Raw genomic sequence first — 13,816 nt, forward strand, 5'->3', positions numbered from 1 at the left:
ATAAGAGGGAAGGGCAGGCAAGAACATTTTAGATAGAAGCAGCACTTGTCTAGACTTGGCTGCGGAAAGGCATGTGGCACGTCTGGGACCATACAGCGTGACTGAAGCTCAGGGTTCTCCGAGAGCTACAGTAGAAGATAAGACAAGAGGAACGGGGTGACACTGCCTTGAAGAGAGAATCTATGAAAGGATTTTGAAGATGGGGGGTGCTAGCATCTACCCTGTACCTTAGAACAATAATTCAGGCAGCTATGTCTGCATTGGAGGTGAAAGCAGCTGGAGGCAGAGGGATCCAAGAAGATTCTATAATGCTCAAGGTGATATGTTTTAATTACTGGTGGAAATGCGAGAGGCACCAGGATACAGAGAAGAGCACAATATAGTTTCTGACCCCTTAAAATTGGCATTCTGGTGGGGGAAGACAGGCAACACACAATAGTATAATTTAGAGAGTGATAAGAATTATGTAGGGGATAGAAAAGGTGATTTGGAATTGCTTAGAGTAGGGGCCATGAAGGCAAGTAGAAAACCAGAGGGACAATCATCTAGGCCTCATTGTTTTACACCTGAATCATGAGCTTCTCGGGAACTTCCCAGCAACATTCCAGCCAGTAAAGATTCAGAGGAAAAGGGAGTAAAACTTGGACTGAGAGATTTCCCTTTCTACAGTTTTCTGTTTGGCAAAGCCTCAGCAACAGTCAACCATAGCCTGTTTCACAGACATATTAATTGATTTGTGCCCTACATTGTTACTCCTTGCACTTTTCAAGAAAGCTTTGCCATTTTACTCTTCTTCAATTCTCAAGAGGTTACATTTCCTCTGAGATCTTAATCATGAGAAGGAGCCAGCTGTGAACAGACCTGAGTAGGGGAAAGATACTGTTATCAGTGCAAAGCCCTGAGGCACGAATGAGCTTCCTGACTTCACCTAACTGAAAGAAAGCCAATGGGGCTGAAGCCAGGTGAGCAGGAGAACAATACCAGTGCCAAGGCCCTACAGCCAAAGGCCGGGGGGAACATGCCTGCTGTTAAACAATGGGGTTTATGACTTGTTGCAGAGAGGAGCACACACCGTAGGGAGCTATGGGCTATCTCAGTAAGAGGGTATTAGAACCTACTGTAGGATTTAGGCTTTGGTTGGGTGATTTGGGGGAAGGCCTAAAGGAGCAGAGCTTTACTCTAGAGTGGATGCCATCAGAAAGTGGGGGCAATTCTCTTCTCCTCTTCCCCTGAGCTTTAGCGGCCCCAGCTTGGCAGTCCAGGTTGATTATGGGAGAGGGTGACGCTGGGGACCATCTATTCTGCCATCTTGATCGCAAGTCCCTGGGGGGTGGGGGGGCAATTCTATGACTGGGAATTTTGTGGGTAGTACAGTGACCTTCTTTTTGCCTGTGCTTAGACAAAATTATGAAGTGGCCTTGTTTTGTTTCATTTTATCATGGTCTCCGGTTAACTTTTTCTGAAGTTGTTATTCTATGAGATTCTTTAGATTGTTTAGGTTCACTGGGCTGTAAGCCTCAGACCAGCTTGGAATAATATTGCAGTCTAGCTGTGAACATCAGATCAATTCTAGACATCAGGGGTGCATTTTTTTTTTTTTTTTTTTCTTTCTCACTAGGGACAAAATTATGTGTGAAAAGGGATCTGGGTTTTATTCTAACTGCTGAGCACAGACAACAGGTATCGAGAGAATATGTCTCAGCAACAATCAACACAAAAGATCAACTTCTATAACCAAATGTGTGGGAATTTCTCCCCACCAGCAAGCAAGCCAGCAATTCTCCAGCAGATTCCAGCTGGGTGTCCTTTAAATCAATTCTAACAGTATATACCTGGAGATAGCATCAGGTCCCACAGTGGGGCTCCGTCCAACAAGACTGCCCCCCACTTCCCACTTCTGATGCCAGTCACAACTCCCAGGTGGTTTTACCTGTGTTTCTGACCAACTGGCTATAAATTGGGGTTCCCACGAATTACCCCCTCCTTGGATTCAGCTAATTTGCCGAGCAGCTCACAAAAGTCAGGGAAACCATTACTTATGTTTACCGGTTTATTCTAAAGGATGCTATAAAGGATACAGATGAAGAGATGAGTAGAGTGAGGTATGAGGTATGAGCCCAGAGCTTCTGTGCCCTCCCTGGGTGCACCACCCTCCAGGAACTTCCACATGTTCGGCTATCTGAAAGCTCTCTGAACCCTGTGCTCTTGAGTTTTTACGAGAGCTTCATTACATAGGTATGATTGAAGCATGGAAAACTGTAGAAATGTGACTCAACAAAAAGGGTATGATCTGACACTAACAGACTTGATGGGGAAACCCAGCCTCTCTGTGCAGTATTTCTTTCTCTTGAGTGTGGGGTGAGATCCCTTCTTGGATGGGGGTCTTATGACCTACAATCAAGTAAGGTTTGTCAGAGAATTTCTTCATGGCCAGCTCCAAGACAGAAAGGCAGGAGAGTTAGAACAAGCCAAGAACTGTAGATGAAAGTGAAAAAATATATATCATACGATCATAAGTATACAACCAACTCTGACGGAAGTCAGTGTGCCACCTGGGCAATAAAGAGCCAGTGCTAAGAGAGTGGGAAATCGGATTCTGTATTTGAAAGGTGGAGCCTATAAGAGGCGACTAGATTGTAAGGACTGTGCCCTTGTGAATGGATTGATCCATTCATGGAATAATGGGGGCGGTTCTGCTGGCTTTATAAGGAGAGTGAGTGAGCAGGTGAGCTCTCCCTTGCTCAGGCCATTCTCTTGCCATGTGATACCCTGCATTGCTATAGAGAGTCACCACCAAAATGAAGGCCCTCACCAGATGTGTTCCCTGGACCTGGGGCTTTCCAGCCTCCAAAACTGCAAGAAATAAATTTCATTTTTTTATAAATTACCTAGTTTTGGGTATTCTGTTATGAGCAACAGAAATGGACTAATACACCTACCGTGGTCCAGTTCCCTCCAGCCTCAAGCAGCCTCCTACTAGAATCCAGATCTTCCCAATATGCCCTGATGTGCCATACAAACATCATTATTTCTGTGAAAAAAGGTTAGTAAACATTGGTATACAACAGTAATTCTTCCATTATACACCAACTTGCATTCCCTTCATCGCTCTGTACCTTTTTTTTTTTTTTACTACAGGTATCCTGGTGGTCTTTAGCTAAAGGGCATCAACACTGCAAAGAGAAACCAACCTTTCAATGCTGAAAAAAGAAAGAAAAGCATACTTGTTTACAACATTCACACCTCACTTTTCTTGCATGCCCCGATCTGCTTAAAAAAATTACCCCAAACATAGTATTAAAGTTTAAATTTATTTTTCACTGTCTAATTTTCAGGAACCAGAGACTATCTGGTTTATGACAGCCCCTATGAGGTAAAGAGAATAATCACTGGACAGTCTGGGATTTGAACCAGCCAAAGGCTAGAGGTAGTGAGATTGCAGCTGGGATAAGAAGTGGGGCTTGGGAGGTGGGGCTCAGAGGTTTATCAGGCCCACCCTTGTGAGTCTCCCTCCACAACTGCTCAGCTCTGTTTAATTTCTTTATTTAAAAAAAAAAAAAACTTCTATGTGGTGTTTTATATAAATACATATCTTATAAAAATTTGTAAAATAAGTTAATCAAAAGGGAATATAAGGGCAAAAACAAAAACTTGGAACTAAGATTGAGTTTAGCAACAAAAATGTGTAAAGAACCAAAATCTGGTTCTAAGCTTTCTAGAAGTCAACATAAAGAGGAAGACCTCACCAAAAAAAAAGAGGAAGACCTGTAGACCTGGTTTATATGACTTACAGTGATGACTTATATTAGATAGCAACAACCCAATTGTCCAAGAGGAGCTTGTTCCAGAAGACATTGTAAAATGTTCAAGGAACACCACTCTAACAGTCCAGCCTTCTCCATTCTGTCATCAGCTGGGATGAAATTCCAGCAGCCTCTCCACCCTGTTGCTCAGAGTTCTAAAAGGAACTTGGAGACTGGACAGCTAATAACATGCTACCACCTCCCCCTTTCCCATCCCTTTTATTTATTTATTTATTTATTTATTTTTTTGTTTTTTGCTTACTTGCTTGGAATATTTTGAGAAAATGAAAACTGAATTGTATTCATTTTATATTTACTCTAGCACTTACAATGGGCAAAATGGAGCTTGAAACAGGTTTATTAATGAAATATTAATACATTTAAAAATCGAAGAGTGACAATTAATGTAAAGGGAATTTGATAGCTGTGTTCTATCACTTGGAGCTTCACAAGACTCCTTCTGAGGGCGGGCCTGTGGCTCACTTGGGAGAGTGTGGTGCTGAAAACACCAAGGTCACAGGTTGGAATCCTTATATAGGGATGTTTTGTTAGCTCACTTGGGAGAGTGTGGTGCTGACAACACCACGTCAAGGGTTAAGATCCCCTTACCGGTCATCTTTTAAAAAAACAAAACAAAACAAAAAAACAAGATTCCTTCTGGTTTCCCTTCATTCATTCAGCTAGTGCTGACAACACCACGTCAAGGGTTAAGATCCCCTTACCGGTCATCTTTTAAAAAAACAAAACAAAACAAAAAAACAAGATTCCTTCTGGTTTCCCTTCATTCATTCAGCTAGCTTTTGGAGCACCGACCTCTAAACTTTTAGAGCACCTACCTCAGAGTTCTGCCTGATGCTGAGCTCTGCACGGGCACACCACCTTCCCTCCCTGCACACAAAGAGATGATAGTCAAGTTAGGTGAATAACCCCTGCCAAATGACATGCTCGTGTTAACATGCTGCTAAGGAGGTTAAGAGATGTAAGAGATGAATTCTTCCTGGGAGACTGAATGAGTTAGTGTTTGTGGGGGAAGGGGACAGATAGAAACGTATTCTTGGGGGAGGTAACATTTGAACTCAGTCTCGACTGATGAATAAAATTTCAGCAGGTAAAAGCACAGCCAGGAATTGACATGATAGGTGGGGTCAGTGTGTGGAGCACAATGGATGTATGTCAATGGGGAGAGGAGATCCAGAAGGCTAGCTGGAGGTCAGGGTAACAAGGAGGGTAAGGGCCCAATGGCAAACAGTCACCTATAAAGGTGGGCTGGCATATGTTCCAGTTTATGACTGTTGTCCTATGTAATTATTAATAGCACCTTATTTTAATCCTAACCAGAGTCCAGATTTGGATGATTAATTATATGGCCATCCTACTTGCTGGGTGACCCATTCTCTCCTCTCCCACTTCCTTTTTATCTCAGGCCAAAACTATCTATTCTTCCCTGGTCCCCAACTCACCCCTCTCAGTGCAGGAGCTCTGTTTTTGGAGCCTGGGGAGCTCTTCCAGGAAATTGAGACCATCATAAAGAGGCATTCAGTTGCTGTTGAAAGGATTCTCCCAGGCCAGCAGAATTGAATATATCTGAACACGTGCCTGGCTGAGGCCATGAGTCCAGGGCTCCCCCTTCCAGCCCTGGATAAAACTCTGTTTTGGGGGGAGGGATGACCTCTTTTCTCTTCAACATCCAATCTTTATTCAAGGCCCACCTGAAATACCATCCCTTTTCAGAAGCCTTACCAGACCCCTCCCAGAATTTGTGTTCCTCATTTTCCCATAGAGTCTCCTTTGAAGCTGTATCATATTTCCACAATGAATAATTTGTATTTTGTGGGTATCTTCTGCACTCAGCCATGAGTCCTGTTTATATATCATGGTCACCCCTGCATCGTGGCAGCTCAGGGGGACAAGACAGGCACTGTAGTAAGGCATTTCCTTGCAGTACCTCATTTCATTCATTCACTGATGCAATAATTTTATGACATCAGTCTTATGATTATCCCCACTATATAGATGGGATTAGTTCACAGAGAGGTGAGACAATTTGCCCATGGACACAGAGCTAACAAGAAGCTGTCTTGGGACTTGAGCCTAGGTCTGTTTGATTTGGTTCTGGGTCCTGCTCTTAAAGCAGCAGCAAATCATCACAGATTTCAACTTTTTTTTAAATTATTTTTTTATTTTTATTTTGTCAATATACAATGTAGTTAGTTATTGTGTCCCATCACTGAAACCTCCCTCCCTCCTCCCTCTCCCCCCTCCCACCCAGGTGTGTCCCCTCCATTTTCTTGTTGTAAGAACTTCAAAAAAAAAAAAAAGTTGCAACTGAGTTTTCCAAAGCTGTTTGATGGAGCATCCACTGAAAACAGTGGCTGTCAAGTATTTTGACTGTGACCACAGCTCAAATATACTTTACATTGCGATCAGTGTATTAATACGTATACATTAGTTTAAACCATACAAAACTACCATTTTTTCAGTAAACCATACAAAACTGCCATTTTTTCATTGATTGGATATGGGCATATTATATGATTGACTTAATATGTAACTGATACAAGCTTCACGAAACAATTCTTACGTTTATTTCATGCAATGCTCTATATTTTCTACGTAATTTTTTAAGATGCTGATCACAATACAATTAATTTCACAACTCACAATTAGATCAGGGCCCTGTCTGAGAAACAACTTTAACTTAGACCAAGCACAAGAAAAAATTTTGGGTCTTTGGGTACAAGGCAATGATTGTGGGGAAAAAGGTTGGTTTCATGAATTTTATAACAATCGCACTAAAATTTACAACTTCAAAGCTATATCAAGGGCCAGCCCGTGGCTCACTCGGGAGAGTGGTGCTGACAACACCAAGTCAAGGGTTAAGATCCCCTTACCGGTCATCTTTAAAAAAAAAAAAAAAAGCTATATCATATGTCCTGGTGTCAACATAAATTCTGTTTTCTCTATTGACCCCCCTTTCTACCAAAGACTACCAGGAACACGCGTGTATTTGCCAAAATTGGATTTATTGGCTTCTTTACAACATGGGTGGCAGCCCAACATGAGAACACACTCTATGGGAAATTTGGGGCTTCTCAGCAAGAGGATGTTAGTGAAGGGGAAGACTTCAGCTTTTCTTAGGTGATTTAGAGGAGGGTTTGAGAAAGTGTAGAGAGTGGAGACAATTTTGTGGTTGGGTGTCTTTTTTTCTAGGTAATAGAAGAAACAGAATGGGCTAAGGCTTTAATTTGTAATGATGCAGCAGTCTTTTTTGGGGGGGGAGGGCAGCTGGCCAGTACAGGAATTGAACCCTAGACCTTGGTGTTATCAGCACAACCCTCTGAACAGCTGAGCTAACCCACCAACTTGATGTTTGGTTGTTTTTAAGGTTTGGACAGAATTTTTGTCATCGTCTGAGTACTCAGACAGAGCCAGACTCTGTGGTAGTTTCAGTGGTCCCGTAGCCCCCCTGATCTTCTATGAGGGTGCCTTCCTGCAGCCTCCTGTAGCCCCCCTTCTTGTAGAACCTGCAGCCATAGCATACCCCCAAAACAACAGCCACCACAGCCACTATGGTGCCCACCCAGGCACCAGCAATGGCACTGCTGCTGGGCCCTGAGCCAGCCTGGCTTAAGAGCTTAGCCAGCAGGGATGGGTCATTGCTGTTAGCCTGCTGCCAGTGGTCAGAACCTTGCAGCCTCACCCAGGTCCGCTGACCACTGGAGTCTGCCAGGACAGAAAGCATGTGGGAGCTTGTGCTGTTGAGAAAGAGAGGCTTGGGAAGAAATGGGGGCATTCGAACAGCTGTCTGTTGCTGGTCAAACAGCACCCCAGCCCGGAGGCAGTAGAGAATTTGGCAGCCATTACTGAGGTAAGCCTGGTGTTGGCTGTACCCGGCCGGGCACTTCATGGGGTGGTCCGTGAGGCTGTCCTTGTAGAATACCTCCTTCAGGAGACCAGGGCTCTGGCCTTTCAGCAGGCCTGCCAAGGGATTGCCCACCTGGCAGCTGAAGAAACCCCCAAAGGGGACTGCCTGGGCTGCACCCAGCTCTAAGTCGCTGCTGACACACACCTTGAAGTCCCCAAAGAGCGTCAGTGGGTAGAAGTGGGAGGGACAGGCCTGGGCCCTGGTGAGCGGGTTGGGGCTGCCAGGGCTATAGAGGCCCCCAAAGAGGAAGCCTGAAGCGGCCGGCGGCGGAGAGGCCTTGGAGGGCACGCACCAGGAGGCAGCCAGGCGCACCACGCTGCGCTGCTCGCGGGTGGCGCACAGGGTCTCGCAGCACTGGAAGAAGAGCCAGCAGTTCCGACACTGCTGCCAGCACTCGGGGCGGGGCTGGCTGCATGTCTTTAACGTGCTGTGCAGCGCGCTGGCCGTGTAGTTGGCCGGACAGGAGGCGTCGCCAGTGAGCGGGTTCGGGATGCGGTAGGCCTGGCAGAGGCGCCCGGCGTCCTGCCCGGACACGGCCTCGCACTCCTGGAAGACACCGCCGAAGGGGAACTGGGCACGGCTGACGTCTCCGCAGGAGCCGTCGTCCACGTTGGCTTGGGGGTCGAAGGCGGGTGCGCCGCGCCGCACGCAGCCCGGGTGCGCGTTGAGCGAGTAGTAGCGGCGGATGGCGCCGCGCACGGCTGCAGCCACGCGTAGCGCCGCGGGCGCAGGGAGCTNCTGAAAGATAAATGCTGGCGTGGTTGCGGAGAAAAAGGAACTCTCATACATTGTTGGTGGGAATGCAAAATGGTGCAACCCCTATGGAAAATGGTTTGGAGGTTCCTCAAACAGTTGAAGATAGATCTACCATATGACCCAGCTATCCCACTGCTGGGAATATATCCAAAGGAATATATCCAAGTCGAAGGTATACCTGTTTCCCAATGTTCATTGCAGCACTCTTCACAGATTTGAACTTTCACATTTACAAAGGCCAGGCACTGTTCCAAAGTGCTTTGAAACCATTAGTTCATTTAATCTTTTCAAATAACCTAGGAATCTTATATGTTAAATTTTATAGAGGATCAAACTGAGGCCCAAGGAATTAGCAGAGACCAGTATTTGACCCAGACCACACCCATACTTTTACTGCTATGCTAAGTGCAGTATCCTGTAAAAATGACAACTTCTCTGAGCTTCAGTTTCCTGGTGAAATAGGGATATTCTCAGTGACTAATTAAAATCACTAATTTTCAAAGAACTAAACCAAATAATCTTGGTAATGGCAAATTCTAAACAAAGCAAGTACTAGACAGTATAAATTTGTATATTCCGATTTTTAGCTAGAGTAGTTGAAACAGCACGAAGTGAAATGACATGCTTAGGGTCATCTGGAAGGTCAGGGGATTCTTGTCAACCCCATAAGTCTGTGCTTCTCTACCACAGCACCTAGGGTCTTTCCAACTGCCTTCAGAGTTGGCTCTGAAAATTCATGCCTCCTGGGGCCCTTTTGGCCTGGGTCCTACGTGCACTGTGATTTTGAGGTTAGGGTTTAATGGGACATCCTCAGTTAGTTCTTGTGACAATTGGAGACTCACACTCTCAGGTTAGGTTTTGATACGGCCTGTGCTCCAAGAACATTACAAAACTGATCCACCTTCCCAGCAGATTCCTGCCTTGGGTTAGAGAAGGCAAATTGTTATGGCTTACTTGAGCTAAACAGGACCTCCAAGGGTAATACGGGGGTGAGATATAGGGGTGAGGAATCACAACTGAGTTTTCCAAAGCTGTTTGATGGAGCATCCACTGAAAACAGTGGCTGTCAAGTATTTTGACTGTGACCACAGCTCAAATATACTTTACATTGCGATCAGTGTATTAATACGTATACATTAGTTTAAACCATACAAAACTACCATTTTTTCAGTAAACCATACAAAACTGCCATTTTTTNGTAGTAGCGGCGGATGGCGCCGCGCACGGCTGCAGCCACGCGTAGCGCCGCGGGCGCAGGGAGCTCGGGCAGCGCCGCGGGTTCCAGCAGCGCTGGCAGGGGAAGCCCCAACCTGCTGATGGCCACCAGCCGGTTGCCTAGGCCCTCCTGCCACTTCCGGAGGGTGATGCCCGGGTAGAAGGGCCCGCCGCCATGGCTGCGCGTCCTGGAGGCCACCGTGTTCTTCACGTAGTCCTGGATGAACTGGCTCTGTGCCTGCCAGGAGGCCGCTGCCCCGGCGTTGACCATTTGGAAGAACACGGCCGAGGCGGCTGCTGTGACGTTGCTTTTCTCTCGGACCTGACTGTCCACCAGCTCCCGCCTTACCTGGTCCTCCTGCACCAAGGTGGCCCCGGCCTCCACCTCGGTGAGGACGTGCGTGCCATACCTGAGCACAAGCATCTCTGCCAGGTACTCGGCCTCGTGGGTCTGGTTGTTCTCCAAGTGGTCGCTGAGGGTCAGCAGATGCTGCCGGAAGGCGGGCTGGAAGTCAGGGATCTCGGGGGTCTTCACAGAGTACAGGCGGTGGCGGACCTGCACCCTGGCAGTGACTGTCTGGTACTCCAGGTTGTACACCTTGACGTTCTGGCAGTCGGCTGAGAACTTACCATTGAGGTCGGAGAGGAAGGAGAGCTCGGCATTGATGGAGGCTGCCCAGGCGTCCGTGTAGCTGAGCCAGTGATCAATGAGCTCCGCACGGGTCTCTACGAAGCTCTCCTTCAGTGGCACCACGTGCACGTGGTACGGGATGAGGTACTCGCCGTCCTGCGTGGTGAGGCACTGCGAGTAGTTGCGCCGCAGCACCAGCCCCAGCTCCACATTGCGCAGGTTGTCCCAGCCGCCCCCCGGCAGCGCTGCCAGCACCGATACGTTCAGTGCCTGCTTGCAGCCCTGGAAGCCTGGAGCTACCGGTTCCCCCATCCCGCCTTGACCGGCCAAGAGCAGGACCAGCAGGGGCGCAAGGCGCAGGGCCATGGCTGGAGGAGAGCTTCGCCTTGGGAGCCTGCTGCGCCTCAGTTTCTCCACAGCTCGGGATCACTGAGGGGAAGTCCGTGACCTGCTAGCTGAAATATTCCCAGCCAGAGGGTAATGACTCAGCCCGACCCAAGCCCCTCCTCGAAGAGCAGTCACCTCCCAGGCTGCTCTCCTTGAAGTCTTCAGAGCAAAGAATAGCAAGGAAATCCCTTATCAGAAACAGCCACGGGAGTAATACCTGGACAGATCCCAGGCTAGTGAAACGCACACCGCCTGAGGGTCCTCCAAACAAAAGAGGAGAAAAGAAAACGTTCACATGTATTGAGCACCTAGTATTTTTATTCTCTCACTTGATCCTTGCCACAGGCTGAAAGTAGGACTATTGTAATTTGCAAATGTAGGGCTCAGACTGAACAAGGAGCTGGCCTAGGAACACATCCAGGAGCAGCTTACCTCCCAGGCTTGGAGACCTGGACCCCTCTCTTCACCTGACCAGCTGGCCCGTGAGGCCTGGTGGTTGGGAGGTTACACTCACTCCAGGCTGATTTCCTTGCAGGACTTCAGCAGATATTTAGAAAGGAGCTCCTTTCTGTAGTGGTGCAGACTCAAGACAGCTCCAAGCAGTGAGGTGTGGTGGCTATGCCAATGCTCCAGAGCCCTGGTACATGGGCAGGGCATCCCAAGGAAGTCTTAGCACACCCCACAAACAGTCTGGGCCTTAGGGTTTTCCTTGTCCTATTCCTTCTACTTGGAGCCCTCTAGGGGCTCCCCCTTTCTCTGAGACTAGCATCCGCTCTAAATGAGCCCCTGGCCCAGGTGATTTATAATTGCATTTTATTTTATTTATTTATTTTTCAGAATGGGTGTTTTTATTTTATTTTATTTCATTGAGATAGAACATAAAATTATAGTGCATGTAGTACATGTTATAAAAGTACTTAGTTTCATTTTTTTTTTTTTATGTTTAGTCAAATGTTTCAATGCCAGATAGTAGAAATACAAAATTTATATTTGATTTTTTTTTCCCCAACCTCTCCCTGATCTCCCTCCCCCGCCCACCCGGCAACCCTAGGTATGTTCTCTCCCTCTGCAAGTCCAATGCACTACTGTGGTCTTTCTTTCCTTCCTTCTTTCACTTTTAGCTTCCACTTGTAAGTGAGAACATCTGGTTCTTTTCCTGGATTTTAACCTTTTACCATTCTCTTTCTTACACGTTAGGAAACCAAGACCCAGAGAAGTCATATAACGTGCCCAAGGTCACAAGCACAGTACAGCGCCAGCATTGGAATCCAGGTTCATCTGATGCCAAAGCACAGTTTCCATTCACTGATCTGTGCTTGGTGTTTCTACTTTCTATTCAGTATCAGGGTCTTAACTTTATCCCTCCTAGTGAGGCAAGAGTAAGGATAGGACTGGCAAGAAAGACTGCATTTTGTTGTCCACACCAAGAACCCCACAGTAGTCTACGTGCTGGAAATGCAGCAGAGACCCCAGGGGCAACAGACCACATCCTGCTCTAGGAAACACCAGGGACGGCAGGGGTTAAAGATAAGCCCTACATTAGCCAGTGTGTTCCCTTCCCACAAATATGTCATGACCCAAGGTTGCTTAACCCCCTTCTGTAAGCATTCTTTTACAGGCCTCAAGAGAATGATAAGGCCCCTGCAGAGGAGGATAACCATCAGCCCATTAGCCCCCACCTGCTGAGGCTGAAGATAGAACGCCTTGTGACCAAATGACAAAGACCCCAATTGTGAGATCAGAGATCTCACCCTCTTTCCCAAGCTTCCTACCCAGCTCTTTTGCCTTAAAAAAACCCTCACACTAAATGCTTGAAGAGCAACACTCCTCTTTTGTGTTGGTATTCCTGTGCACAGGCTATCTTTCAATGAATAGCTTGTTCACTCTCCCTATAGGTTCAGTGTTCATTTCTATGACATTGACTCCCAAAGAACCTGGCATTCTAGGTCCGGTAACACTAGGGCATTTGCAGTTAAAGAATGCTCATGGAAAGGGCATACGCGATTACTTCTGGTTAGACCTGGTCACGGCAGTGTGCTGGAAAAGCGTCTGTCCCCACCATGTATGGGGAAAGGCAGCACCGTCCAGAGTTACGGGTGCTGGTCTTGACTTGTCAATATCTGAATTGGAATCTGGGCGGTATCATTTCATCAGTTGAAACTTCCCACTCTCATGGCTTTCTTGCCTGCGTCCTACCTCTCTCATCTATCACATGATGAGAATAATACAAATCTCCCCAGGCTTGAGCTGTTGGATATAAAATGCCCGGCAGAGTGCCTGGCACAGAATGGAATGTTCTTGCAGTGAAGTGTGTTAACTGACTTGTTCAAGGTCTGGATTTGCACCCAGATTTGTCTGATTCCAAAGCCTGGTGCTCTTTCAATCCAGTGGTTCCTTCCAATCTCTATTTTTACATTCTTTTATTAAAAGTGTGACTAATTTACTGTAACGTAATTTGGAATGGATTACTTGCTGGAAAGAAAGCTGTTTTCCGGGAAAACAAGTTTTTTTTTTTCCTCCCTCTTGGCATTCCTTCCTATGACAGGGACCAGTAATCATGCAGCTTCCCCATGTCCTGCTCAGTCCCCTAGCCTCCTGACCTAAGAATAGACACCTCATGGCATTGTAAATCCAAAGGAGTCTGGGAATTCATCCTGTTTGGTTGCAGCTTTTTACCAGAACCTGGGGCAAGTCTGTGGGCATTTCATAGCCGTGGATCCAAGAGAAGATAAACACGCTTTGGCTGAGTGGTGGCGAAACATTTGCTGAAGTGGATCAGATGCCAGCAGGAGGAGGGCAAGGAAAACTCTGTGAGGATGTTTTGTTACCACTCCTAGGCAGCATTTGCTGAGGCCTGGAGATGAGGAGGGGTCAATTGATGCTGAGCACTCACATCCCCCAATTGTTCAAAAGCAGCTTAAGGAACATGCAGGCAAGACAGCCTTCAGAGTCAGACACTGAACCCCCATGTGACCTCCCGTAAGAAGTGTGATTTCCTGCAGACAGGGACAAATAGGACCTTTTAGCTATTCAATTTCAAAATTACCACAAATTGCTTGTTATGGAAAGTTAAAAGAGTAAAGAAGTTCTATGAAGTCA

General features: G+C 46.7%; 1 protein-coding gene across 1 annotated transcript; it reads right to left on the reverse strand.

Moving 5' to 3' along the window:
- Positions 1-7,221: 7,221 nt before the first annotated feature.
- Positions 7,222-10,642, reverse strand: LOC103609242 (macrophage-expressed gene 1 protein-like). The gene is made up of 3 exons (XM_008593595.1): positions 9,666-10,642; positions 9,350-9,404; positions 7,222-8,466 (listed from the first exon to the last, which is right to left on the reverse strand). Exons 1-3 carry the CDS (start codon positions 10,640-10,642, stop codon positions 7,222-7,224), a joined length of 2,277 nt encoding a protein of 758 aa, XP_008591817.1.
- Between the last annotated feature and the right edge of the window lie 3,174 nt (positions 10,643-13,816).

The sequence above is a fragment of the Galeopterus variegatus genome, unplaced genomic scaffold, assembly GCF_000696425.1.
Source record: "Galeopterus variegatus unplaced genomic scaffold, G_variegatus-3.0.2 Scaffold9380, whole genome shotgun sequence".
Classification (NCBI taxonomy): Eukaryota; Metazoa; Chordata; class Mammalia; order Dermoptera; family Cynocephalidae; genus Galeopterus; species Galeopterus variegatus.